This window comes from Acipenser ruthenus, chromosome 18, assembly GCF_902713425.1.
Source record: "Acipenser ruthenus chromosome 18, fAciRut3.2 maternal haplotype, whole genome shotgun sequence".
Taxonomy (NCBI): domain Eukaryota; kingdom Metazoa; phylum Chordata; class Actinopteri; order Acipenseriformes; family Acipenseridae; genus Acipenser; species Acipenser ruthenus.
Genome location: NC_081206.1, coordinates 15,824,814 through 15,851,363, shown reverse-complemented (window position 1 = coordinate 15,851,363; position 26,550 = coordinate 15,824,814). Strand labels below are relative to the sequence as shown.

The 26,550-nt window shown below is 43.3% G+C and overlaps 1 protein-coding gene across 1 annotated transcript; it reads right to left on the bottom strand.

Moving 5' to 3' along the window:
• Window positions 1-1,508: 1,508 nt before the first annotated feature.
• LOC117424457 (arginase, non-hepatic 1-like) lies at window positions 1,509-26,036 on the bottom strand. Its single transcript, XM_034040806.3, has 8 exons — window positions 25,777-26,036; window positions 25,423-25,495; window positions 10,523-10,697; window positions 8,374-8,533; window positions 6,894-6,988; window positions 6,336-6,440; window positions 5,786-5,922; window positions 1,509-2,986 (listed from the first exon to the last, which is right to left on the bottom strand). Exons 1-8 carry the CDS (start codon window positions 25,903-25,905, stop codon window positions 2,781-2,783), a joined length of 1,080 nt encoding a protein of 359 aa, XP_033896697.1. The 5' UTR covers window positions 25,906-26,036; the 3' UTR covers window positions 1,509-2,780.
• Between the last annotated feature and the right edge of the window lie 514 nt (window positions 26,037-26,550).

The window sequence follows — 26,550 nt, the reverse complement described above, 5'->3', positions numbered from 1 at the left end:
AAAAATGCACAATTTCTGATCGTTCTCATAAAGCATTCCCTTTAAACACTGAAAACTCTCACCCTCTGGCTATTGATACATTTTATAACATGGCCACCAATCTCCAGAGATATAGGGCTGGTTGCAGACACAGATTAGCGCTATTTTGAGCTTCCTTTTCCAAGGCAACATTAGGGAGTCAAGCATTAGTGCTCATCAGGGTTTGGGAGACTATAGGCACAGTATTCATCAGCGATCACGACAGTGGCCCCCTTTTTTTCTTATCCCTTCGAATTGATATTCAGTCCTCACGTAGTCAGTGGTGTTATCTCCAGATGGTGTTGGCTGCAGTCCCACGTGTTTCTCACAGCTTCATTGCTCTCACATGAGAACCAGCACTGACCCACCATCTGCACTTCTGTAGGAGGTAGTTTACAAAACAAAGCCTTTGGTTCCCACCATGCTCATGCAGCTCTTTGAGGCAATATCTATTTTTGTACATTTTGTTTGTTTTAAAACACTTCTGAAAACAGGTAACCTTCAGCTAAGGTCAACAAATCTACATGTCTGCTCTAAACAAGTATCCGAGCAGCTTCACACCGTCCGGGATACCATAATTCTTGTACTGAGGGGTATTCAGAAAACACTGCAGTTACAGATTGGGTGGAGAAAAAGGGACTCCCATAAAGCTGATTATTTGTTGGGTGGTAATAAGTGGCAGTAATAGGAACATGAATTAAAGCTATAGGGCAGACTCTAGTCCATCACAGCAACACTGGAACAGCTGGGGCAGGTGGGTGTGTATCACAGGTACGCTGGGGCAGGTGGGTGTGTATCACAGGCACGCTGGGGCAGGTGGGTGTGTATCACAGGCACGCTGGGGCAGGTGGGGTGTATCGCAGGCACGCTGGAACAGCTGGGGCAGGTGGGTGTGTATCGCAGGCATGCTGGGGCAGGTGGGTGTGTATCACAAGCATGCTGGAACAGCTGGGGCAGGTGGGTGTGTATCGCAGGCACGCTGGGGCAGGTGGGTGTGTATCGCAGGCATGCTGGGGCAGGTGGGTGTGTATCGCAGGCACGCTGGGGCAGGTGGGTGTGTATCGCAGGCATGCTGGGGCAGGTGGGTGTGTATCGCAGGCACGCTGGAACAGCTGGGGCAGGTGGGTGTGTATCACAAGCACGCTGGAATAGATTCTCTGTCAGAGAATATACACAACAGAGGCAGATTATTTGCATAGTTCAAGTGAATTGTAAAATTTGAATTACAATCTTAATCCATTCCCCTTTTCACACTTTTAACCCAGTGAACTAGCAGATAGAAGAATTTGTCACATATGTATGACTGATATTACAGAAACAAAATATTATAGATAGATACAGATATATAGATAAATACAAGTAGCTTTCAAGTTAAGATGGGAGAAAGCAGTAACTATAGAATTATGGGGAAATCAGGATATGCAAATTTCAGCATTACAAGAGCCAATGAAATGGCGTGAAGATATATAGATAGATAATTATTAAACATGTAGAATTCCATACAGCTTTTATTTATTACACTGCATCATATACATGATTTAGTACCTATAATAAAACCAAAACAAACAAACAAACATTTAGAGTAACTTAAAAAACAGAAACAAACTCAAATCATTTTTTTCTAGGTAGATGCCTAACATTTCAAAGTCATTATACAGAGGTTGTTAATATAACCCTAAATGTTTTTCTAAACTTCTGAATATTATTATACATAAAATAGCAACTCAGTATACAGTGAAGTCTCGTTAAAACGAACTCAGATTAGATGAATTTCCTACAAGGTCCAGGCAAAAAGTTATTGTAAATTACTTCTTATAATACAAATTCATTTAACATGAATTTCCTGTTATTGCAAATTATTTTGGATTCCTCCAGAAGAAAATAAAACAAAAAACACCCTCGTTCAAACAGCTGAATATAAAGGATATTGGGAAATGTATTAACGTGCCCACATTAGCACCTCTGTACTGTATTTTAGTACCGTTTGGGGACTATAGATCCTATGATGCATTTCGTGTTGCCATAGTGCTCCCACAAAAACTAAAGTGGAGGTGTTGAAAGTGGTGGATAATGCACCACCATACAAGAAACAGAAAGATGTTGCTGCAGATTTCAACATTCCTACAAACACTTTGTCAATATTCTAAAAAACGGGATACAATCACACAGGCTTATAAACAGCAACAGTGGATGCAAGTCATCAATGTTTCGGATTTGCTCAATGCCCTGATGTTGAGGACGCCTTGCTTTTGTGGCTTTCAAGTGCAGTTCATTTGCTACGTATACTCTTAAAAAGTTCACTTACAACCGTATTTTCAATAAAAGCGCACAGTACTTTGAAATGTTGAATACTTTTCATTGTTCTGTAATTTAAATTGGATTTGTGTTGCTGTAACTTCTGTAAGACCTGACAGGTTGCTTTTGGCTTTAGAATCCTGATAATACAAATTACTGATAAGATTTTTTGCTGGTCTGTTGAAATTCGTATTAATGAGAATTGACTGTATATAGATATTAAAAACCAGCAATACGTTATCTGTAATGTGCAGTGAACTTACAAAGTTCTTTTTTGTGGTTTAGAAACTGCCAGAGCAAGTTTAGTATTCAGTCAGTAAGAGCCCTCTGGCAGCTGAGGAATGCATGTGCTTGCAGCGAGAGAGAGAGAGAGAGAGAGAAAGTCTTTTGTCGGATTTTCTGCTCGTTGTCCAGTTCGTAGGTGGTGCTGGGCGACGGTCAGAGAGAGAGAGAGAGAGAGCGGAGTCTCAGAGTCTAATTTCCTGTTCGACGTCTGATTCGTAGGTGGTGCTGGCCAATGGCAGCTTGTCCATGGAGATGTGCGCTCCCTCTCTCGTCTGACCCAGAGATGCAGCAATCACGTCCACAGCCAGGCTGGCAGTCGCTTCCACTGCCTCCCGCGTGGCTCCCAGTGTGGGGTTCACTTCCACCAGATCCATGGCAGACAGCAGGCCTGGAATGGGAGAAGCAGATAAACAGTCAGTGCCATTATTACAACAAAAACAAAGACTAACAAAGGAGTGGTCAAGAGTCCACATCTTCTCCAGAGCACAGCATACAGTCTAATCCTCATACACACACGTATAATCAAAGAGCAGACCTGGAACAAGTAGATTTAATCTCAATAGGAAAAGTGGTTGCCTGGATACACATATGTACCATCTGATCCCTCTACATATTTGCAGATTGCGATACTTAATTTCAAGAATATATTTTGTTATATTTGGCCAAGAGGATCAATTACAAACCCTTTGAAGGGATCCTCAATCATAAAAAAAAAAAAAAAATCTGAGGACTACTATTCAGCTAATAAAATGAATCATCCTGTAGCGGTAGCAACAGAAAAGAGTATATTATGTACCAGAAGATGTAAGGCAGGCTATGGGTGAGAGAACCCCACCTCACAATCATGATATGCAACAGGGAATACCACATGCATGTTTTAATTATCACCAAGAAGGACACAGTTTCCCTCACTGCACTGAGCCCAGAGGATCGCTCAAGGAACTGAGGGAAGAATGAAATCATCTCAGGCAAAACAAAGGGACAGGTGAGAACATCCCATAGGGATGTCAGACTTACATGGAGATTGTTATGGTCGGCCTGTAGTCGATACTAGTCTAAAAGGCCAGTCTAGTGTGTTGTTGGTTGATACAGATTTGACTTTACCTAGTGTACATTCTGACCCACCTCATGTTGCTCGTGCTTCTCCACTATGCAGCATCGAGAGCAACACTTTCGCTGTTCAAGTACACTGATTAGGGCGAGTTCAGTGGAACCGACACAGGTAGGTCTACTGTTTTATTTGAGACACACACTTTTCCTTTTACTCTATTTTTGTGTGTGTGCTGTTGAGTAACATTAACTTTATTTTCTATTTGCATTTTTCTACAGGACCATAGAATTACTAGGAAAATAAGCTGCTATATAGATTATAAATATGTGTTAGTTGCATTGGGCTGCAAACATGTTTGCACTTAAATACCAGTAGAGATCTTGTGAATAAATAAGCCTATACAGGCTTAAACAGATCACCGGATTAAGAAGTGAGTATAATTTCTCTGTTACAAACTGCTTTAATAGCCTATGCATTCCCAGAGGAGAAAAATGACTACACAAAAAAGAGGGAAGGGCTCCATTAGAGTCCAATTGAAATCAGATATTCTCAAAAGAATGAATGCTGGTCTTGTGTTTCAGGAATAATGAAGCTGTTCCTGTGCTGTGGATGACTGGACAGAAGGAGCTGTGAATGGGACCATTGAAAACTGCTGTTCTATTGAAGAACATTGTCGCCTATACTGGACCTTCATTTTGGAAATCATGCAAACTTTTATGGTTTAGAATATTGGATTCTTGAAGGACGGAATTTTATATTCCACGCTGCTAATGATTTATACATAAAGGAAATTGGGAATTTCTGTATGAAAAACATATTGGGATTATCGGGTTAAGGGAGCGGTAATTTTGAGTTTTATTACTTTAGTAAATCACCATTATTATGGTGGAATAATTTGTCTACACACAATTTAAAAATGTGTTACAAGTCATGCACATACTGTTTTTATACCTAGTATAGTTACAGTTTTTGTGTGAACCTTGTTTGTTTGTTTGTTTGTGAAAGGTTCAAAGTGGGGATATGTAAGATTTTAAATATTGTATTAATTGTGACCATTTGACAATTCTCTTTTTTTTTTTTTTTTTTTTTTAATTTAGTCTTCGCCAATTATTTTTTTACCCCGGTTTTCACCCAAATTTAGCATGCCCAATTATTATCTGTATCCCTGGCTCACCACTCGAAACCCCCCGCCGACTCGGGAAACGGAGGCTGGAACACGCGTCCTCCGAAACGTGCTCCTTCCAAGCCGTCATTTTTCGCACTGCAGATCCACAGCAATGCCACCAGACCTATAGTGCCGGAGGACAACACAGATCTGGCGGCTCCGCTGCAGAGCCACAGGCGCCCTATCGGCCACAGGGGTCGCTGATGCGCGGTGAGCCGTGGATTCCCCTGCCGACCTAAGCCCTCCCTACCCGGGCAGCGCTCAGCCAATTGTGCGCCGCCCCCTAGGAACTCTCGGTCACGGTCAGCTGTGACATAGCCTGGACTCAAACCTGCGATCTCCAGACTATAGGGCACATCCTGCGAGGAGCGCCTTTACTGGATGCGCCACTCGGGAGCCGACAATTCTCTTGTTATAGGAAGAAGCAATAAATCCTTAATTATCTCTCCACTGTAATCTCACACACTGCCAAAAGCCATGTCTGTCTGGGAAAACAGGAAGTGGAACGTACCCTCTGAACCTGGGTGGAAGATCCAGGTTTTCAAGGTGCTATTTCCCCTATATAGAGCGGATTTGGACATAGGTGTTAAAAACACGATCGCACCCGACAGAGACAGGTTCCACAGGCAAGGCTTGGGGCTTCCGCTGGGGGTACTTGTGTATCATTGGATTTATCACTGGAATTATTATTTCTGAGCAATAAACCTTGATTTCTTACAACACATTAGCTGAACGTTTGCAATTATGAATGCAGACATGTACTCAAAAGGGACCATTACAAACAGACGAGTTTTATCATTTTACTAAATGAATGCAATAAACAGAATGTAAAGCAAATTGTATTCCACTTTAACACAGAATTCTCGATGAATTGAAAGATTTTTTTAAACCCAAGGACAAGTCGTTAAAGGCTTTCGCGAGTCTTCGTTTGCCCCAGGTGGGTCGGTGGAGGAATTGCTAAAGCAGCCTACCTGTGTTGTGAATCTCTTCACTGATGTAGATGCCTTCTCTGTACGTCAATCCTCCCATCACCGGGGTTCCAGTAGCAGGGGCCAGAGAGGGGTCAAACGCATCAATGTCAAAGCTGAGATGGATTGGTTTTTGCTTTCTAGAAAGTAAAAAACAAAATGCACAGCACACTATTAGATTTATTGTGCACCAACTGCATTAAAAACATGGTAGGTCTATACTATCCTTACATTAAAAAGGCAGACCCAGACTAGAGAACCTGGCCTGCTCTATACCCCAACAGGGATACGCACACAGAATCCAGGTCTTGAGAAGAGAACACTGTGCAAACTGCAGGCCAGCAAACACACCTGATGGAAGCTGCCTTGAAAGCATGTACAGTTTAAACTTCTCTGGTTGAATAAAAGGCATCCAGATGGTTTGTTCTTAATTCTATTTAAACATGCTTTACGTTCGGGTTGTCTCTGTATATTTACTTGGCTCTGAAAGAGGTAGACATGGTTTCATTTGAATTTGACACCCACTAGCATGGTTTACGGTCATCTACCGTACCTTTCTAGCAGATGAGCGAAGGTCATTTCCATTACTCTCTGAATCCCCACTCTGTCTATTTCTCTCATTGAGAAGTACTTTATTCCACAGGTCTTCAGAATTTGGCTGCACAAATAGAACACAGGAAAAATGAATAAAAACACACAGTTCCATTTTGAGACTGCCTGTTGAACACTGATCCTGTTCACAAAACTGAAGCGCACAGCCCTAGCCTGTTCAGTTTCTTCAAGCACAAGTAACCTGCACATAGGCAAGTACTGGACTGCAGACCAGTTTTGAAGCCTGCGTTGAATGAGGCCTAAGGGTATATTACTGCGATTATACTGGATACACACATGCCCAGGAGACACACAAGTTTGAATGGTTCTTTATATATATATATATATGTAAAACTCAGTATGTAAAACCCCATTATAACACTGTAGTTATGAGTGAGTGTGCATTTCAGATTCTGCATTTCTTCCAGCAATCAGCTTACATGCATGGACATTAGTATTACGTTTTACCAGGATGAGATGAAATGATTAAATGGTAATACTGCATCTGAAAAGCACTTACTGCTCTCCAGGGTCCACATCCCTGAGTCCGATGTACACGATATCTGAAGAGGAGAGGCCGGGTGTGACCCAGGAAAACCCAGGGATGGCAGGCACCTGAAAACACCAAAACACACAGGTCCTTACAGGCAAGAATGGAACTAGCAGAGCCCCGGTCCATTACCATCCCACCCAACACACAGGTCCTTACAGGCAAGACTGGTACTAGCAGAGCCCCGGTCCATTACCATCCCACCCAACACACAGGTCCTTACAGGCAAGCCTGGGACCAGCAGAGCCCCATTCCATTACCATCCCACCCAACACACAGGTCCTTACAGGCAAGCCTGGGACCAGCAGAGCCCCGGCCCATTACCATCCCACCCAACACACAGGTCCTTACAGGCAAGCCTGGGACTAGCAGAGCCCTGGCCCATTACCATCCCACCCAACACACAGGTCCTTACAGGCAAGCCTGGGACCAGCAGAGCCCCGGCCCATTACCATCCCACCCAACACACAGGTCCTTACAGGCAAGCCTGGGACCAGCAGAGCCCCGGCCCATTACCATCCCACCCAACACACAGGTCCTTACAGGCAAGCCTGGGACTAGCAGAGCCCCGGCCCATTACCATCCCACCCAACACACAGGTCCTTACAGGCAAGCCTGGGACCAGCAGAGCCCCGGCCCATTACCATCCCACCCAACACACAGGTCCTTACAGGCAAGCCTGGGACCAGCAGAGCCCTGTTCCATTACCATCCCACCCAACACACAGGTCCTTACAGGCAAGCCTGGGACTAGCAGAGCCCCGGTCCATTACCATCCCACCCAACACACAGGTCCTTACAGGCAAGCCTGGGACTAGCAGAGCCCCGTCCATTACCATCCCACCCAACACACAGGTCCTTACAGGCAAGCCTGGGACTAGCAGAGCCCCGGCCCATTACCATCCCACCCAACTGGTCTTCAATTTGTTTTTATTTCAGTCCCCGTGCCTTTTTATTATGTTTGCAATCATTCGTAATTCTCAAATACTAAGTTTTAATTTTGGATGAATTCATTGCAAAGCACCTTAACACAGACTTCTCAAAAATGTATCCTTGGGTAATTGCAATAAGAGCCCCTCAGAATGATTGCAGGTAGAAGGAACAGTAAAATAAATAACATATAGTTTGAATATACTTGCTCTTTAAGCAGTTTTGTTATAATATACTATTTGTGATAGTACCAAACAAGCCCCTTTCAGCAAATTCCAAGCTCATACTAACCAGACAGAAAGAGATAATGGACTGTATTTTTACAACAAGCATATCTATTCATTTATTCCACAAGGGGAAACCTGGGATTATTTAGGAAGTCATTTTTTTTATTTAGGAAGTAATTCAGTGAGTTCCAAAACCAAGATGAACTAAACGAGCAGTTCTCACAGTTCCATGAGCACAGAAAGGGCCTTGGAGCCGAGTCTGTGCTGGAGAGTGTTCTGTCAACATGGTATTACCTTGTCCTGCAGCTCCTTGAGCAGGAAGGACACAGACTGGCCGTGCAGGTTCCCCGAGGGGGAGGTGAGGGGGGTGTTGATGTCAGAGTGCGCGTCCACCCAGATCAGACACAGGTCCGGACACTGCCGGGAGTGGCCCTGGACAGAGCCGATCCCTAAACTGCAGGAAAGAGAGACGGCTCAGCTTACACACTGCTGGGAATGCATCAAAACACAAACACACAGTACCAAATACAGTACTTCCCTTCTTTAGATTGTGATGCAATTCACTTTGCATTTAACCAAATCTGTATATAACCATAGGCTTGGTTGCTACCCGAGCCTGTGGTTGTCCACAGTATGTCCCTTTCCTTTTAGGACACAAATAAAATTGTGATTAACAAAATAACCATTGGACTGCCACGTTACAGTACAGCAGGGATGATTATATGAATATGGGGTTTCTTTGTGCTTCACTGTGTGGAGGCAGCTGGTGGGATGAATATGGACAAAGTCTTCCTCTGCCCCTGTCAGATATAAAATTCAGCACCACACAGACAGGCAGCGCCTTGCCAGTGACACGGGGAGATTCTGAAGTGCTAAAGAATGTCCTTTTCAAGGGCCATCACAATCAGATCAACGGTCCTCTAAATATATGCAACTTGATGTCACTAACATTCGAAGGTATGTGCGCCGCCACAAACCCATAGCAGAGGGGCAGGAGTGTGGAGTAGTGGTTAGGGCTCTGGACTCTTGACCAGAGGGTCATGGGTTCAATCCCAGGTGGGGACACTGCTGCTGTACCCTTGAGCAAGGTACTTTACCTAGATTGCTCCAGTAAAAAACCAACTGTATAAATGGGCAAATGTATGTAAAGATAATGTGATATCTTGTAATAATTGTAAGTCGCCCTGGATAAGGGCGTCTGCTAATAAATAAATAAATAATAATAATAATAAGAGCTATGAACAGCGAATACCATGATCCACAGGATGAAGTGACAGAAAGGGTTTAAAAAGCAGACATAATTAGTAGAGCTTACACTTCTAAAATTAAAAGCACAGCATTTTGTTATTGACAACAGAATTATGTCTGCTATGTTCTAAATGCTGGCCAGCTGGAAGATGAGCTGTCTCTGCACTCGGGTTTCACAGCACAAGCCAAGTGATGGACCCTACAATACACTCTGCAACTGCCACAGGAGGAAACCAGCCAAAGGTGGAACGAGGACACTGTGAGAGGTCACATTAACCTTCCAGTACCCGTCCTGCACTTACATTCCCTATGTGGGTCTCAGATGTTCCATTTACAGCAAACATGTTTATCAGTACTTTAGTAGGCTAATTGAAAATATTGAAAATGCATGTGTGCTAGAACATGTGTTTCTTTCAAAACTGCACACAGCAAATGGAATTGCACAACAGGTAAGATGTATGGAATTAGCTAGAAACTTTCAAGGACAAATAGCTCCAATTAAAATGGCAATTCAATGGTTTGCTTTTCAATAAGTTTCAGGTGCGTCTGGTAAAAGGAGCACAGTGGAGCATGAAGCAGTAAAAATTCAGGAGGCTTCAGGTTTGCTTAACTAAATGAATCTCAAATGCACTACTCCAAAGAAGGGATAATCAAAGACGTGTATATTAATGTTATAAGAATTCCAGTACAACTTGTCCTTTGTACAGATGTGTGGTAGGGTGAAGACCCTGCACAATAATCATTGCAGGCTGTTTGGTTAGACTGAGACGAGGTTAACAAGCCCAGCTCAGGAAATCCAGGTGCCTGTGATCAGGTTACATTGCTTAACCAATTGCTAACTAACCTGGCCACATATACAAAAGCGCCTGGATCTATTTGGAAGTTAGTTCAGGCATAGAACTCATGAAGAAAGGACAGCTGCCTGTGGCTGGATGCAGTGCTGCTACCAAGCCCTGATTTCGTTGTTACAAACAAAAAGGTGGCTTTTGATTTGTATCTGGTTTATTTGTCCATTTCCACTAATAACGCACATCCCTGTGTTGAAACGTAATGTTTCTGCTCCAACCTGCCTGCCTGACCATCAGTCACAAAATATAAGAGATCGTTCACCTCCGATTCAAAAGAGCCGTGCAGTGGAGCTCAATGACCCACCTGCTGGTCAGCCATAACATTGATCCCAGTGTAATGTGCTCACCTGTGATCCCCTCCCAGTGTGACACAGGTGTGCCCCGCTCCCACTGCGCCGCTCACCGCGTCCGCCAGCATCTTACTGGCGAGCCCCGTCGTGCGCGGGAAGGGGATGCGTTTGTAGGTGTCGTCGTTGGCCAGGTGGGTGAAATTCAGATCTCCCAAATCATACACCGGACAACCTGGAAAAGAAGGGTTCCCCGATGAAATGCTGTGCACCGTACACAATGACAGGGATATCGGAGTGCAGTTTAGTGTTCACACGCTTCAATGAAATACTTCCATGTCAATTATCTGCACGGATGAGTCCAGACATTTAGTAAATTTGTAAACTTAAAAATCACCCAAAAACTTCACAAGAATGTGTGCGCCTTATACTGGAAAATGGGATGGCAATACATTTTAGGCAAGATTTAATGGAATGAATTTGTTAGCTCTATGTGTGTATATATATATATATATATATATATATCTATATATATATATATATATATATATATATATATATATATATATATATATATATATATATATATATATGGTAGTCCTTCTGCAGTTCATTTGTAAAATTATTTTTCACAGAGAATGTCATTGACTGAATGTCTGTATATTTCTGTAATAAGCGCTACCTGGCGTTTCTTCAAATGATATTCAAACATCAGGTGTTTCTAAGTATTGCTCTCCGTTTCCTGGAGCCAAGTGGTTTACAGTATACACGCTGAAAGTGACAGCTTACAGATCATTAGTGACTGATTGGAGTTCCAGCCTGCTAAAGGGTCACTTTGTCAATGGCGTGGAGCATGGAGGCAGCACAACACTGAGCCTTTGTGCTGCGTTTCTGTGAGGGACTGTTGACAAAGGGCTGACACAAAAAAAAAGGGCTTGACAATGACACAGCAGGCTGTTCAAAAGAAAAATCCTCAAAACTCTACATAGTGAGCGAACAATTGCTTACTGTGCAATGGTTTCTTGTTGAAGGTCGGATTGCAAGGGGGTCTAGGCAATAGACAGACACCTGTGGTGGATCTAAACACAGCCGTTGTTTAAATTATTAAAAAAATTAACGTTTCTAACAGTGTACGTGTGTGTGTAAGTGTATAACTGTCAGTGTGTGTGTGCGCACGCTCGCTCAAAGTCTCCAGTGTAAGAATATTAAAAGGTCTAATATTTAGGTAAAATAAGCCATCATACTTTGTAATCGTGTTATTAATATCCTATAAATGAACAGATGCTCTTTACAGTAGGCAGATAAGGGTCTTGAAAGTGCTGTACACACGCCAGCCATGAATAGTTTCATACATCAGCTATTGCTCCTGGAAACATTATCTCCTTACCCATATTGGCCAGTTAGAAAATGACTGTTTTCATGTAAATACATTTATTAGTCCCCTTTGACCTTGATAAGGGAAATAAACAAAACACAGCATCTCAAATCATTTACACTTTAGAAGTGCTTAGTTTTCTTATTAGAAAAGGGAAGGCAAAAGAGCAAACAGCTTGCTTTTAAGCAGAGAAGAGGCATTTCTGACCAGTTTATCCTCCCAGTGCAAAACAACAACCCCTTTGGACATGAGGCATTGTTTCCTCAGTCATTGCCACACACTCTGCACTGCCAAACACTGTTGCTGATGTAAGACCTGACAGCAGTGAGGCTGGTTCACAAGCCAGAACAGAGATTCATGATGTAAACAGAGTGAGCTGGAGAGGAGTTCTAAACCAAACAGGTGTGAGCCAGCAGTGCAAGGCAGGGGTGCACAGACCAAGGTCTGGAGTCCTCCTGGTTTAATATGCATCATTACATGAAATGATGAAGACCTGGAAGGAGTAAGTCCAGTAAAAAAAGGCGACGGCAGCAGCAGACCAATAGTCCTTGCATCAGCTGTAGCTGGTCTGCGAGCATTGCTATTGAAGCTTCAGGCAGTGTTCGGCTGCACTCGACTCAGAATGAAGTACTGTAATCACTATGAAGACAAACCCTGCGGCATATTCAGCATGGCCAGTCACGCAGACATGAAGTCAACATGAAACTGAAGAGATATCCTGCCAGGTTTCCATTGGAACGTTTCAACTGCTCAGCTATTGTAGGGACCGGTTTGGTCCAGATTCCTCAGTAGTGGCTCATCATGCGATTTATATCAAATGGTTGCATACAGAGTAGTTTACCTTCCCCCTCACCACTTTTAAATAGTACATTTGGGATAAGCTTTTAATTGCTATTCACTTATCATGTAACTGCAGGCCAGGTATATACTTGCGCAAGCCACACAAAAAATCAATCATCCAAACCTTGAAATGCACCGTAATCCAGTCCAAACAGGTTGAAAACAGTTTGCAAAACAAGCCGGTGGTGGAGTCGATTGTCTACAATCCAAATAGTACAGGCACGCTAAAGCCAGAGAGTCCCGAGATCATGTTTCTGTTTATTTTGTATATTTACAAGGACAGGGATTTCTGCTTGTAAGCCACGATCCTGTTTGGCGCTGATGGAGCTCCAGTTCAAACTAAATAATATCTCTTCATGAATGCAAGTTCAACATATTTTATTAACGTATACCACCTTAATGGATTTACAACCTTAATGTGAATACTGCTTGAATTATAAAGAGGAAGGGCTTCCCTGGCTTCTGCTTTCCAAGCAGTTTTCTTCGGTGTACAGCAGAATGATTGGCACTGGGCAGGTTTGACGTGCGGGCGTCTAGTGCTCCAGTTCAATGGTACCACAGCCAGTCTTCCTGCTCTGGGACCTCGCGAGCGTGGTATGGGGAAGGGAGGCCTGCATGTGCTATATTATTAGATTAAAACTACACTTTTTGTAATGGCGTCTCAGATGGGAGGTAGGCGAAGTAACATGTGGAAATACTTTGAAAAACCAGACGAAACAACAGTGCTGTGTAAATGATGCAACACAAAACTGGTGTACCACAAAACGACCAGTTCAGTGCTTCACCATTTCAAATGAAAGCATTTCGGACATTTCTGTGGATGGATCTTCGGATGTTGGCAGAAAGCAAACGTTCATTGTAATATTTGCTGCTAGCAGCAGTCGTTGATGTGATGCTTATCGTTGTGAGAAAACTACGGATTTAACGGCAAAGATGATTGCAAAAGACATGCTTCCGCTTAGCTTTGTAGAAGGGATGTAAAAGAGAAAAAGTTGCCATTACAACAGACTCATGGACGGCACTGAATACAGGGTCCTATGTAGAGTGGCGTATGCAAAGTGTTGTTTTGCAAACTCAAAATTTCCAAGAGAGACACACTGCGCAGAATACAGCAGATAATCTCAATGCAGCTGCTGAAGCTTGGAACATTAAAGCTCAAATTCTGGCTTTGCTCACACTGTCCAACTGGCTATCAGTGACAGCTTTAAAAGTTGCTAGTATAAATCGCGTGGTTGCTGCTGGTAGACTGGTGTCACATTTTCACCATAGAGCAAATGCTTTGAAACAGAAACAACAACATATAACACGGCTTATCCAGTATTGCCGCACGTGTTGGAATTCAGTGTGTGATATGTTTGAGCCTCTGCAAGAGCAAAGGTGGGCTGTGACAGCTACAATATCAGATCGAAATGTTACAAAACTGACAGACGCCAGAACACAAGAATTAACAGATGAAAGCTGGCAAACAATTGAAGAATTATTACCAGCATTACAGTCTCTGAAATGTGCCACCACAGCGTTGTGCAGCGAATCCCAAGTATCTGTATCAACGGTGCACCCTGTTACTACTACTCTGCTTTCTAAACATCTTAAACCGGCTGATGAGGAGTCCAGCAAAGTGACACAATTCAAGACAGCGATGGCTCCTGCCAGCCTGGAGACAGCCGGGAAAGTAGCGCTCACAGCCTCAGCCTTGGATCCCAGACACAAACATCTGAAGCTTCTCGATCCCTTGATAAAGGTAGCTGTGAGAGAGAAACTGAATGACCTTTGTGAAAGTCTACCCAACAGCAGTGCGAGCACGTCTTCAAAATGAGTGCGGTCAGTTTCATGATGATCAAATGGTCGAAACAATCACAGACACAACAGCAAGAAAAACCCAGCACACACACAGAGAGGCGGCTATAACCACGCTTTCTGGTTAGGATTATTATTATGCCCTGGAAGCAACAGGTAATAATGAAATTGAACATTACTTTCTGAAGCTGTGCGTTTCTCCTGATCAGGAGCCACTTAGCTGGTGGAAAATTAAAGAAAGCCATTATGAGAAGCTCAGTCGTTTAGCAGAATGCGATCTGTGTGTCCCCGGGCTGATCACAGAAAGAGTGCTCTCCACTGCGGGGCTGATCGCAGAAAGAGTGCTCTCCACTGCAGGGATGATCGCAGAAAGAGTGCTCTCCACTGCAGGGGTGATCACAGAAAGAGTGCTCTCCACTGCAGGGGTGATCGCAGAAAGAGTGCTCTCCACTGCAGGGGTGATCACAGAAAGAGTGCTCTCCACTGCAGGGCTGATCGCAGAAAGAGTGCTCTCCACTGCAGGGGTGATCACAGAAAGAGTGCTCTCCACTGCAGGGCTGATTGCAGAAAGAGTGCTCTCCACTGCAGGGGTGATCACAGAAAGAGTGCTCTCCACTGCAGGGGTGATCGTTAATACACTTCGCAGTGAGCTGTCACCACAGCATCGAGATATGCTTATTTATTTATTTTTTTTTAATAAGAATATGTAAACTTGACTTCCCTGACTTTTGGAATTTACTTTAAACATTTTTTTGTACATTGACTTTTGGACGAGACTGCAATGTTAAAGTATGTTTTTTAATCCGCTGAACCAACTCCCCAGTAATGTTGTTGAAGCTGACACCCTGGGATCCTTCAAGAAGCTGCTTGATGAGATTCTGGGATCAAAAAGCTACTAACAAGCAAACGAGCAAGATGGGCTGAATGGCCTCCTCTCGTTTGTAAACTTTCTTATGTTCTTATGACTATAAGGACATGGCCTGTTGTAACCACATACAAGAGATTTTTTTAATTGTTTTTAAATGGCTTTTTTTTGCACCAACTTGGTTGCAATTGTCCCGCCCCTTTGTACATGTGTTTATTTTTGTATTATGATTTAGGTGTATGTATATAATGACAGAGAAAATCCGAGTTTTGTATTTTATTATTGTTGAAGATGCATGACTGATCAGCTACTAGTGTATAATTAGCTGACAGTCACACATCTTATTAAACACGTTAATCCCTCGATCACCAATATCAAAGACCTGCAGTTTGGCTGCGTGGGGTTGAGTTCAGAGGCGGAATGTGAGTCGTGAGGCGGAAAAAAAAAATAAACTAAATATAAACGGTTGCTATAGGTGCTGATTATAACCCAGCCCGATACTTGTTTGTTTTGGCCCACGTGCCCTTTTCTTTGTATCAGTGCTTTTGTTTTGTAAACCTGTTTGTTCTATTTAATAAAACACTGAGCTCCTTGCTGTGGTTTCTGTTTCTGTTCTGACGTTACCCCTGCAGCCATCCTGTTCACATATAGCTATCTGGGGCTCCACCTAACACATTGCAAACTACACTGACTAATGGTGCTTTGTAGAGTGTGTATTCTCTCATTGTTTCATTATTTGATAATTAATAATTTGTTAATGGATTTAGCATTGCAACTCCTCCCTATACTAGATGAATGGTTCCCCCCCCCCCCCCCCCCCACTTGAAATTGTTCTATTATTTAATTGTGTGTTACATTAGCATTTAAAAATAGGACTGCTACTGTTACTCCATGGTCATTGGGACACTGAGACAGGACAGGATTTTAAAGTTGTCCTTAAACTGAAAGAAATGAACATGGAAATTAAGCATTACACATTTGCTAAATTGTATATTGTTACTTAATTACACTAAACAGCAATAATAATAACAACAATGGAAAAAATGCTTATCAAATACATTTTTTATTTGAATTATTCATTTTAATTCTCAAATCAGTAATGCCGATCAGCTGATTGGTGGGAGGAATAGTGAACAGCTGATATGTATTTACTGTTTGAGGCACACGGTAATGAAGCAACAATATTCATCAAAGCAAAGGAGTAATGCTTTATTCACACATTCAGTTTAATTGTCCCGGTGACCATGAAGCCATATGTTCACCATTTTTGTGGCGCACATGTAAAATAATATTGTCTGGCATTCGGTTCGAGTACAAGTTTGCACCGATTTGTCACTGCTAAGCATCCTGAACAACCTGGTCATTCGTTTGACCTGTCTGATTTACTATACCGGTTAATCAATTTCGGAGCAGGTTTAAAAAGGCTCGCATTGCAGCTAGTTTGCTTGCTTGCAGAATCTGATGGTGCTGCGGGAGACGATCTGGTTAACACGTTGTCAAGACCGACAGTGAGGGTCTGCGTTCCAGACGTCAGCCTCCCTATGATCTCACTGAAGCTGCTTGAATCTGTAGACGGGGGCTTCTGTAAACAGGCTCAAGGTCTTCCATTCACGTCGGCAAGAAAGTTGTTTTGACGAATCTGCTGAATAACAGACAAAGTGATCCGGTAGTCTAACACTATATTGTATTTTATGGTGTTTTAAACCGCAGCATTCCCTAGAATCCCTAGCAAGATTGGTAGGGTTTTATTTTATCTGTGAATTTGTTTTAACATGTTTAGAGTGTCTAGTATCCATTTGAGCTATATTTGTAACGCTCCTGTCCCCATATCCCTTATAGGTACTGTGTGGGTGGTGTGTGTGTGTTGTTGTTTATTTTTTTTTTGTTTTCTCCCCAGTTTAACAGTGTCCGGTTATTTGTTTAGCTCACCTCACCGCTACCACCCCTGCGCTGACTCGGGAGGGCGAATACGAGCACACGCTGTCCTCTGAAGCGTGTGTCGTCAGCTGACTGCTTTTTTTTCACACTGGAGACTTGCCGTGCAGCCACCTCACAGCTACAGGGTCGGAGGATAACGCAGCTCTGGGCAGACTACATGGGTCGCTGGTGTGCGGTGAGCCGAGAACACCCTGGCTGACCTAGCCCTCCCTCACCGTGGGCGGCGCTTGGCCAATTGTGCACCGCCCCCTGGGAGTTCCCGTCCTCGGTCGGCAAAGGAATACTATTTTTATTCGTATTTTGATATACAAAGCTTATTTTACGAGTGTGGTGCCCCTTTGTACATTAGTGTCCCGCCCCTTTGTACATGTGTTTATTTTTGTATTATGATTTAGGTGTATGTATATAATGACAGAGAAAATCCGAGTTTTGTATTTTATTATTGTTGAAGATGCATGACTGATCAGCTACTAGTGTATAATTAGCTGACAGTCACACATCTTCTTAAACACGTTAATCCCTCGATCACCAATATCAAAGACCTGCAGTTTGGCTGCATGGGGTTGAGTTCAGAGGCGGAATGTGAGTCGTGAGGCGGAAAAAAAAAATAAACTAAATATAAACGGTTGCTATACGTGCTGATTATAACCCAGCCCGATACTTGTTTGTTTTGGCCCACGTGCCCTTTTCTTTGTATCAGTGCTTTTGTTTTGTAAACCTGTTTTTTCTATTTAATAAAACACTGAGCTCCTTGCTGTGGTTTCTGTTTCTGTTCTGACGTTACCCCTGCAGCCATCCTGTTCACATATAGCTATCTGGGGCTCCACCTAACACATTGCAAACTACACTGACTAATGGTGCTTTGTAGAGTGTGTATTCTCTCATTGTTTCATTATTTGATAAATCATTTTAACTTTCTTTATATGCGAGTTACACCTTCACCTCTGACTCAAGTAAAAGAAAGAGACGCTAGTAAATAAGTCTGGAAAACAGGAAGGCATCTCGCTCTGAAAAAACAAGGAACAGCTGCTGCACGGTGGAAACCAACGTCTTGCCAGAAGCAGCCACCAATACAGGTGAGAGGATCCACCCCCAACACATCATGTCACTTGACATTGTCAGACAAAGTTCCTGGACACATGCACTTACCCTTTGCTGTCCTGTTGTGCTGTTCACATTGCCACAGTTGCACTGCAGTCTTCCAATGACATGTCTAACTTTTTAAAGTGTAAAGCCATCCTGTACTCGTCACAGCTACCTCCTCAGTGCAGTACTTTTCCAGAACTTTCCCTTAAAACTCCACCCCGCAGACCAGGGCAGTAGTACGGAGGACCGTACTAACATGAGCGTACTAACTGGGGATGGGCAGTACAGAGGACGGCAGTCGCTGGGGATGATCCCGTGGGTAGTACAGAGGACGGCACTCGCTGGGGATGATCCCGTGGGTAGTACGGAGGACGGCACTCGCTGGGGATGATCCCGTGGGTAGTGAGGAGGACGGCACTCGCTGGGGATGATCCCGTGGGTAGTGAGGAGGACGGCACTCGCTGGGGATGATCCCGTGGGTAGTGAGGAGGACGGCACTCGCTGGGGATGATCCCGTGGGTAGTGAGGAGGACGGCACTCGCTGGGGATGATCCCGTGGGTAGAGAGGAGGACGGCAGTCGCTGGGGATGATCCCGTGGGTAGAGAGGAGGACGGCAGTCGCTGGGGATGATCCCGTGGGTAGTACAGAGGACGGCACTCGCTGGGGATGATCCCGTGGGTAGTGAGGAGGACGGCACTCGCTGGGGATGATCCCGTGGGTAGAGAGGAGGACGGCAGTCGCTGGGGATGATCCCGTGGGTAGTACAGAGGACGGCACTCGCTGGGGATGATCCCGTGGGTAGTACGGAGGACGGCACTCGCTGGGGATGATCCCGTGGGTAGTGAGGAGGACGGCACTCGCTGGGGATGATCCCGTGGGTAGTGAGGAGGACGGCACTCGCTGGGGATGATCCCGTGGGTAGTGAGGAGGACGGCACTCGCTGGGGATGATCCCGTGGGTAGAGAGGAGGACGGCAGTCGCTGGGGATGATCCCGTGGGTAGAGAGGAGGACGGCAGTCGCTGGGGATGATCCCGTGGGTAGTACAGAGGACGGCACTCGCTGGGGATGATCCCGTGGGTAGTGAGGAGGACGGCACTCGCTGGGGATGATCCCGTGGGTAGAGAGGAGGACGGCAGTCGCTGGGGATGATCCCGTGGGTAGTACAGAGGACGGCACTCACTGGGGATGATCCCGTGGGTAGTACGGAGGACGGCACTCGCTGGGGATGATCCCGTGGGTAGTGAGGAGGACGGCACTCGCTGGGGATGATCCCGTGGGTAGTGAGGAGGACGGCACTCGCTGGGGATGATCCCGTGGGTAGTGAGGAGGACGGCACTCGCTGGGGATGATCCCGTGGGTAGTGAGGAGGACGGCACTCGCTGGGGATGATCCCGTGGGTAGAGAGGAGGACGGCACTCGCTGGGGATGATCCCGTGGGTAGTGAGGAGGACGGCACTCGCTGGGGATGATCCCGTGGGTAGTGAGGAGGACGGCACTCGCTGGGGATGATCCCGTGGGTAGTGAGGAGGACGGCACTCGCTGGGGATGGTCCCGTGGGTAGTGAGGAGGACGGCACTCGCTGGGGATGATCCCGTGGGTAGTGCAGAGGACGGCACTCACTGGGGATGATCCCGTGGGTAGTGAGGAGGATGGCACTCGCTGGGGATGATCCCGTGGGTAGTGAGGAGGACGGCACTCGCTGGGGATGATCCCGTGGGTAGTGCGGAGGACGGCACTCACTGGGGATGATCCCGTGGGTAGTGCGGAGGATGGTACTAAAATAGTATGCAATTCAGCAGCTCCAGATAGGCCCCAGCTGCATACTAAACATGTTCTCAATTGCAACGAACCCAATACTAAAACACTGTACTAACTTAGTCCAGCATTGTCTTTAGACTAAAGTTTAGACTAAATTTTACTAACTCCTGAAACAAATGTGAAGAATCTCAAAATGTACTGCCAACATTTATGGAACTGAACTATTCCAAATATTAAATAAAATGATTTGAAGTCAAAACGTTTGCCAAAGTAGTTTCATTCTTATTCAGATTACAGCCTATGCCTTATTATTATTATTTTTAATGAACTACGTCTTCCACATATTCTTAATTGTGTCACGATGATGCTTGTAATTACACCTTCTATCCCTGTTTGTCATGGTAATGAACGGTAGTTAAATACTATATTGTGGACGGATATTAAAATGAGTGTAAAATGAAACAGGGTGCCGTTCATACCTTATTCACTGCTTGTACAACGACCAATGCATCTTGTGATGGCTGTTTATTGTGTCCTCTTAGAAATTAAATTATAGGAATATTATTGTGCCAAAGCTCTTTAAATATAATGACGTAATCCTTCATTCAGCGGTGTTCAATGGTTTTTAACAAAGCCTTTATCTGCACCTGCTTTCATGATGCCGAGCCGCTGTGAGTGACTCGTCAGTGAGTAGTCTGCCCGAATAATACCCACCCATTATCGCTGCTTGTGATTTCATATTTAATATGGGCAACACCTAAATAATGCATTTGTTTTATGTGTGAATTGACTAATGAGCACTAGTGACAGTTTTGTTTTTTCAGTTGCACACTTCATTCATTTTAGATTGTGCATTTGATTTAAGAACAGTGTAATATGTTTGTATGCAATGTTCTTTGAGGAAGAATAACACTAGCTGATATTTATAATTTATTTACAGTTTGAATTACATAATAAGATGAAGCCAACTCATATTTGGAGCTCCCCCTTCAGGTCCTGTTTGGTAGCACTCTATAATACAGAGCTTCATTATGTGCTGAGTACTGATTAGCTGATGCCCAAATTTCTTCTGCATGTTTTTTTGGGGGTTTTTTTGCAATTGGTACTAAATTAGTACGGAGCTATCTATTATTAGTTGCACCAGCTGTGCGTAAGTTCTTACTTAGCTTATTTAAAGCGTGTCTTTGCTAACGTTGATTTTACACATTACTAACTTTTCACGGGTTGCACCAGCGTAAGTCTAAGACGTAAGTCTAGTTGTTGTTTAAAATGTCCGCATACCTTTAGGGAGGTGTAAGCTGTTCGTAGAATCAAAGTACAAGATGACACGTCAACTTTTGCTGCGTGAGCTTCTCTTTGAAGACGATTTTGTTCCTAGTTTTGTCGTCAGCGAATCCTGCGAGTCCGCATACATCCTCTTGATAATTATAGGACATCCTTTTAAATCTTATTAGATTCTAAAGTTTCTTATAGGATTTAATAGGATAATACATTTTCTAGAAATAATTTTAAAAGTTGCTATATGAATTATTCCAATTTCTGAAGCATTCCGGTACCATTTCCTATTTGATTTCCTGTAGGATTTTTTCACCAGGGTTATATTTGAATGCATAATTATATTGTAGCGTTCTCGGTTCCCGCAGGCAGGCGCATCACACAGAGCGAGGAAATCCACACACAGGCGGAGGGCGGGCGCGAACCCGGGACCTCTCGCACTGAAGCATAGCGCCGATACCGCTGTACAAAAGAGCCGGCTCCTTTGCAAGGAGCGTATATCGGGCTTATGTCTCTGTGTGTGATTACGTCACCTACCAGCCCTCCTGCTGCCTTCCCCCGTGCACGCTACAATATATATATATATATATATCCCATACCCATTAATCTGGATTGTTATAAAGAACACAGGGAAATGTGAAGGTTTAAGATATGAAGTACGAACAAAAACATTTGCCCTCACAGCAACACGATTCACAAAAAGGCGCCGATTTAATTTTAATAAATTAATCTCTAAAACTAAGCATTCTTAACATTCCGATTAAATTCTATGTTTATTTTCGGTAGTTTAAAAGGTCCTGTCGATACGTGTTTCTTCAGTGGGAGTTTCGACTTGGTATGAACCGCTTTAGTGATAAACTACAAAGTAATGTCTTTGCATAGCTGGTGCAAGCCAGCCCTGAGGATGATCCCGACTCGAGATAGTAGTAGTACCGTACTAGCCAGTCCGCGGCTAGTACGCAACTCCGTACTAAATGACCAAGTTCGCTAAAATTGACCCTAAATGTCTTTGTATTTATTTCGATATTTATTTATTCATTCATTTATTTATTTATTTGTAATTTTGGCATTGAATATCTTCCATATTATGGGGCAGTCTCAGCCAAAGATGATTAAGGCCCTGTCCACACTACATAACCGATCTGGAGAACCGTAGACTCGTAACCGCTCTAATTAATCCAGCTCAAAGCGTCCACACTGAAGTACCGTTTCATGTGTAGTCAGGCTTAATGCATCCACACACCATTAGAATAGTTCAGTTACAATTCCCAGCAGCGCAACCAACCGTGGAAATTAATGCGATAGTATCCCACCATGCACTGTATTTTATTTTAAAATAATGTGTAATGCCCCATATTAACAGCGGTCCATATTGCTAAAAAGAAATATAACAAGTATTGTGGAAAAAGTAAATCCGAACACACACAAGTAGGGCTTGAAGTTTTCAGGTTTTATTTTTAATCAGGTGAAGTCCCTTTAAACAAATTGAGCTGATTCTGTTTTATAATTAAACTCAGAAAAGGCTGTTAATTACAAAACAATCTTTGTTTTTACCTTCATATCTTGCCGGAGCCTAATTCTGGTCCTCTTAATTTTATTTCAAACAGAGCTGACAAATTACGTCATTTGTTCATCCCCGATCCTACTTTTAACTCGCATTTCATTTTTGCATTCGCCTAATTTAACGTTGTGTTTTTGTTATTTTCCCCACTAGTTTAACATAGATGTCCTGACAGATTTTTTAAAGCATAAAAATGAATACCTCGTGCAGAGCGTACACTGATAGCAAGTCTTTCAGGCGCCTGCTCTATTTCGCCAAACATACCACAAAGCATTTTGGGATATTGGAGGATACGCAAAAAAATGTAGTTTGGTATTACAGCGTCCACACTTGTGATAAACCGCACTACCTGCTGCGATCTAATTAGAACCGGACTTAAGACTACCACCTGAGGTGGTCTCGAGTCCGGTTCTCGAGTACGGTATTAAATGATGCGTAGTGTGGACGCAAACCGTATTTAGCACTTCTAAGCCGGCTTAAATGCAACTAATACGGTTTAAAGGCATAGTGTGGACAGGGCCTAAGATGTCTGATGGCGCGCAACTGACCTAGACTTAAGAAGGGCTATGCACACCGGGCGTGAAGCGAACGACACGAATACGAGTACATTAAAAAACGACAACTGTAGCTGGTCATGAAAAGAAATACTGCCTGCTTTTGTTCCTTTTGTGGAGACGAAATAAAATAAATAAAACAAAGAGAGTCTGATACACAACACACTAAAAAAATAAATAAAGGTTATGTAGCAGTGTTTATATGTGATCTGGTTTTACATGCAAATTATTCAAAATGAATACATCTATTCATATTTCTTTGTAAATACTGAGAAAATGAGTTTAATGTAATATACTTTTATTGATTTTCAGTTTTAATAAAATCTCAGTTACTGTGTGGATGTGATTGGTTAACATTAAAACAAAGAAGCATCATTTTACACAAGCACGAAACTGTGGCGATACCCATCACTTAAAATTACGGTGAAAGAGATGACATACCATCAATCTCCAATTGTTCTGCTATTTCTTGCCATGTGTGGCGTAGTTCTTTTTATTGTCTTTATAACCACTGACACTCTCATCATAAACATTATATTTTTCAACTTTAATAATTAAATTCTCATTGATGTCCATTAAAAAAAAAAAAAAAAAATCTGTAGTAGTTTCTGCTGAGCGAGACAGTGACAGTCTAACAGCCATTACCTTTGACCTTATTTCTGATTGGTCCATTGCGACACAAATAGCGCGTTGCGCGAATAGAAACAAAACAACGGTGCTCGCGGTGTGCGTTACTCCAGAGTCCTACGCGGGTCCGGACCCGCTACTACAGGACCCGACCTGAACCCGCAACAACACCATCTTCTTACCCGCGACCCGACCCACTGACCTGCAACCCGACCTGAACCCGCAAGTGTTTGTCCTTTACTTACTGCCTGTGTCGACTGACTCTCACGCTCTCACATTCTCCAGAGATTGAGCCAAGCTCGCCAGGGGGGGCCCAAATGGCAGTTTCTGTGAGAAGTTAAAAGGCTTAAAGTAAAGTGTTCGTGCTTCGGGACATGGAAAGTGCAGCGACTAGCCTGACATTAATGTAACGGTGTTTAATGAAACATTCTCTTTCCCAAAAGCTGCAATGCTACTAGGTTTTAAAATGGTTCTGCCTAAAAAAATCGTCATAGCAACAGCCTCCCCAAGTTACTGCGATCAGTTCATTTGCATTTGAAATTCAAAATTACCGATAACAGCTGCTGTGTACGTTGTGTTACAAAAAGCACAAGACAGAGAAAGGTACGTTTTACTAATAATGCTGTTCAAGTGTTTATGACGTGTTCTGGGAACTTGTCAGTAAAAGTGCTTAGCTTATAAGATATATCACGTCACAGCAACTCAGCAAACAGCAACATAATACAGCCAGTGCCATTTGAACTACTTAAGAAGTTACTGAGTTGAAGAGGGGAACGAAAAGCTAAACTCGCCTTTGTATTCTCTTTTTGAGCTGGAACAACTCTGAAAGGATACTTGCTATTACTTATACTTATATATTACTAAAAATCATCAAGGTATCATCACTTTTCCAGTTACCACTCCAAGCAATGAGCGTCTGTTAAGTTTGGTTATAACCTATTTACGAACTTCTATGACCAATCCTCGTCTGAGTGATCTGCTTGTAATGGCAACTGAAAAATCATTGGTAAAAAAAAATGATTTTGATGTCCTGGTTGAAATCTTTGCAAAAATGAAACTGTGATCCGCACCCGAACCGCGAAAATGTGAACATTCCGACCCGAACCCGACCCGCTTTTGGGGGTCACCCGCGGGTACCCGACCCGATGCAGGAATCTACATTACTACATTTAAATCAATAGTTTTCATTATTTTTTTATTCGCTTTCCAGATCCTCAGAATTGTGAACACACCGTGAGTCTTGTCACGTCTGCACATCACATCATATTTCTGGATCACTTACCCAGTGAAGACAGCCTGTCGAACAACCCAGCATCCCTCACGGCCCTGGGTCCGTGCTCGACTCCTCTCCTCTTCTGTATAGAAAGGAAAATGGAACAAATACCTAAATAAATAACGTGAACTAGACAATATGAAACACAGTGCCACTGTCTATAACATGTTTACCTAAATACCCAAGTTATCGTTTGTTACAGTATAGAAAGTTGCTGAGTAACCCACTGTTTTAAGGTTCCATTGCTTATTGTAGAAACACGGATGCGTGTGTTTCGACAAAAAGCTGGTTGTTCATGTAAATGAGGGGAATCGGCACCAGCACACATGTAATGCCATACCGGACCGATGCATGTTTAATTACCTGTCCTTTAGAGAACGGAGCCCCAATAATCGCCACAGAATGGGCATACTTCTTTTCTTGTACAGGCGATTCCAGCTGTCTTTTGAAGAGACGAAGGAATGAACCTCTGAGAGCCATCTTTACAGCCATTCTAAAGAGACAGAAACCACCCCTAAACACGTTCCTCTCACGCTTGCTTTAGAAGAATAGGCTGTGCCTTCTTTCCACCGACAAATTCAGTGTTTCTCCTCACGCTTCCGACTGCGAAGATATCCCTGCGACGTCACCGTGACGCGGTGACCAGCCCACAGACAACTCCTTTAAAGCGGCCAATCAGAAGCCCTGTAGTCGGTGGAGCGCGCTCACAGAGACAAAAACAAATTGTTATTATCTATGGATCGTCAGAAAAGCTTTATTGCAGTGGACATTTACTCGGGGAACTTTAGACACAAACTTGAGCTTTATATCATTTGAATGGCCAAACAGATACATATTGATTAAAATGTTTAAAAAAAACAAAAAAAACATTGTATTTTAGGCAGATGTTGTCTCTCCTGTGTTCATTTGGTAAGGGTAGGTAAAAGAAAGATCATGTAAAAGAACAAAGGAATATTACAATCCATGTTTGTCCAGGATATACAAACAGGGAAAACAATGGAAGTGCCGTTGTAATAGAAAACAAACACAAACCGCCTACTCACAGGAAGTAAAATGACTGTTTTTAAGTAGTTCTGCGGTTTTGAATAGCGTCCTAACTCAATCTTTGGAAGTTTTGATGGAAGCCCTGCAGTAGCT

Bases quoted from the DNA above. Each gene is read 5' to 3' on its own strand.
- LOC117424457 (XM_034040806.3), bottom strand. From the start codon at position 25,905: ATGGCTGTAAAGATGGCTCTCAGAGGTTCATTCCTTCGTCTCTTCAAA. The intron at 6,989-8,373 runs GTAATACCATGT...TGGTGTTTTCAG, and splicing joins TCAAGGAGCTGCAGGACAAG to GTGCCTGCCATCCCTGGGTT. The intron at 6,441-6,893 runs GTAAGTGCTTTT...CTATTTGTGCAG, and splicing joins GATGTGGACCCTGGAGAGCA to CCAAATTCTGAAGACCTGTG.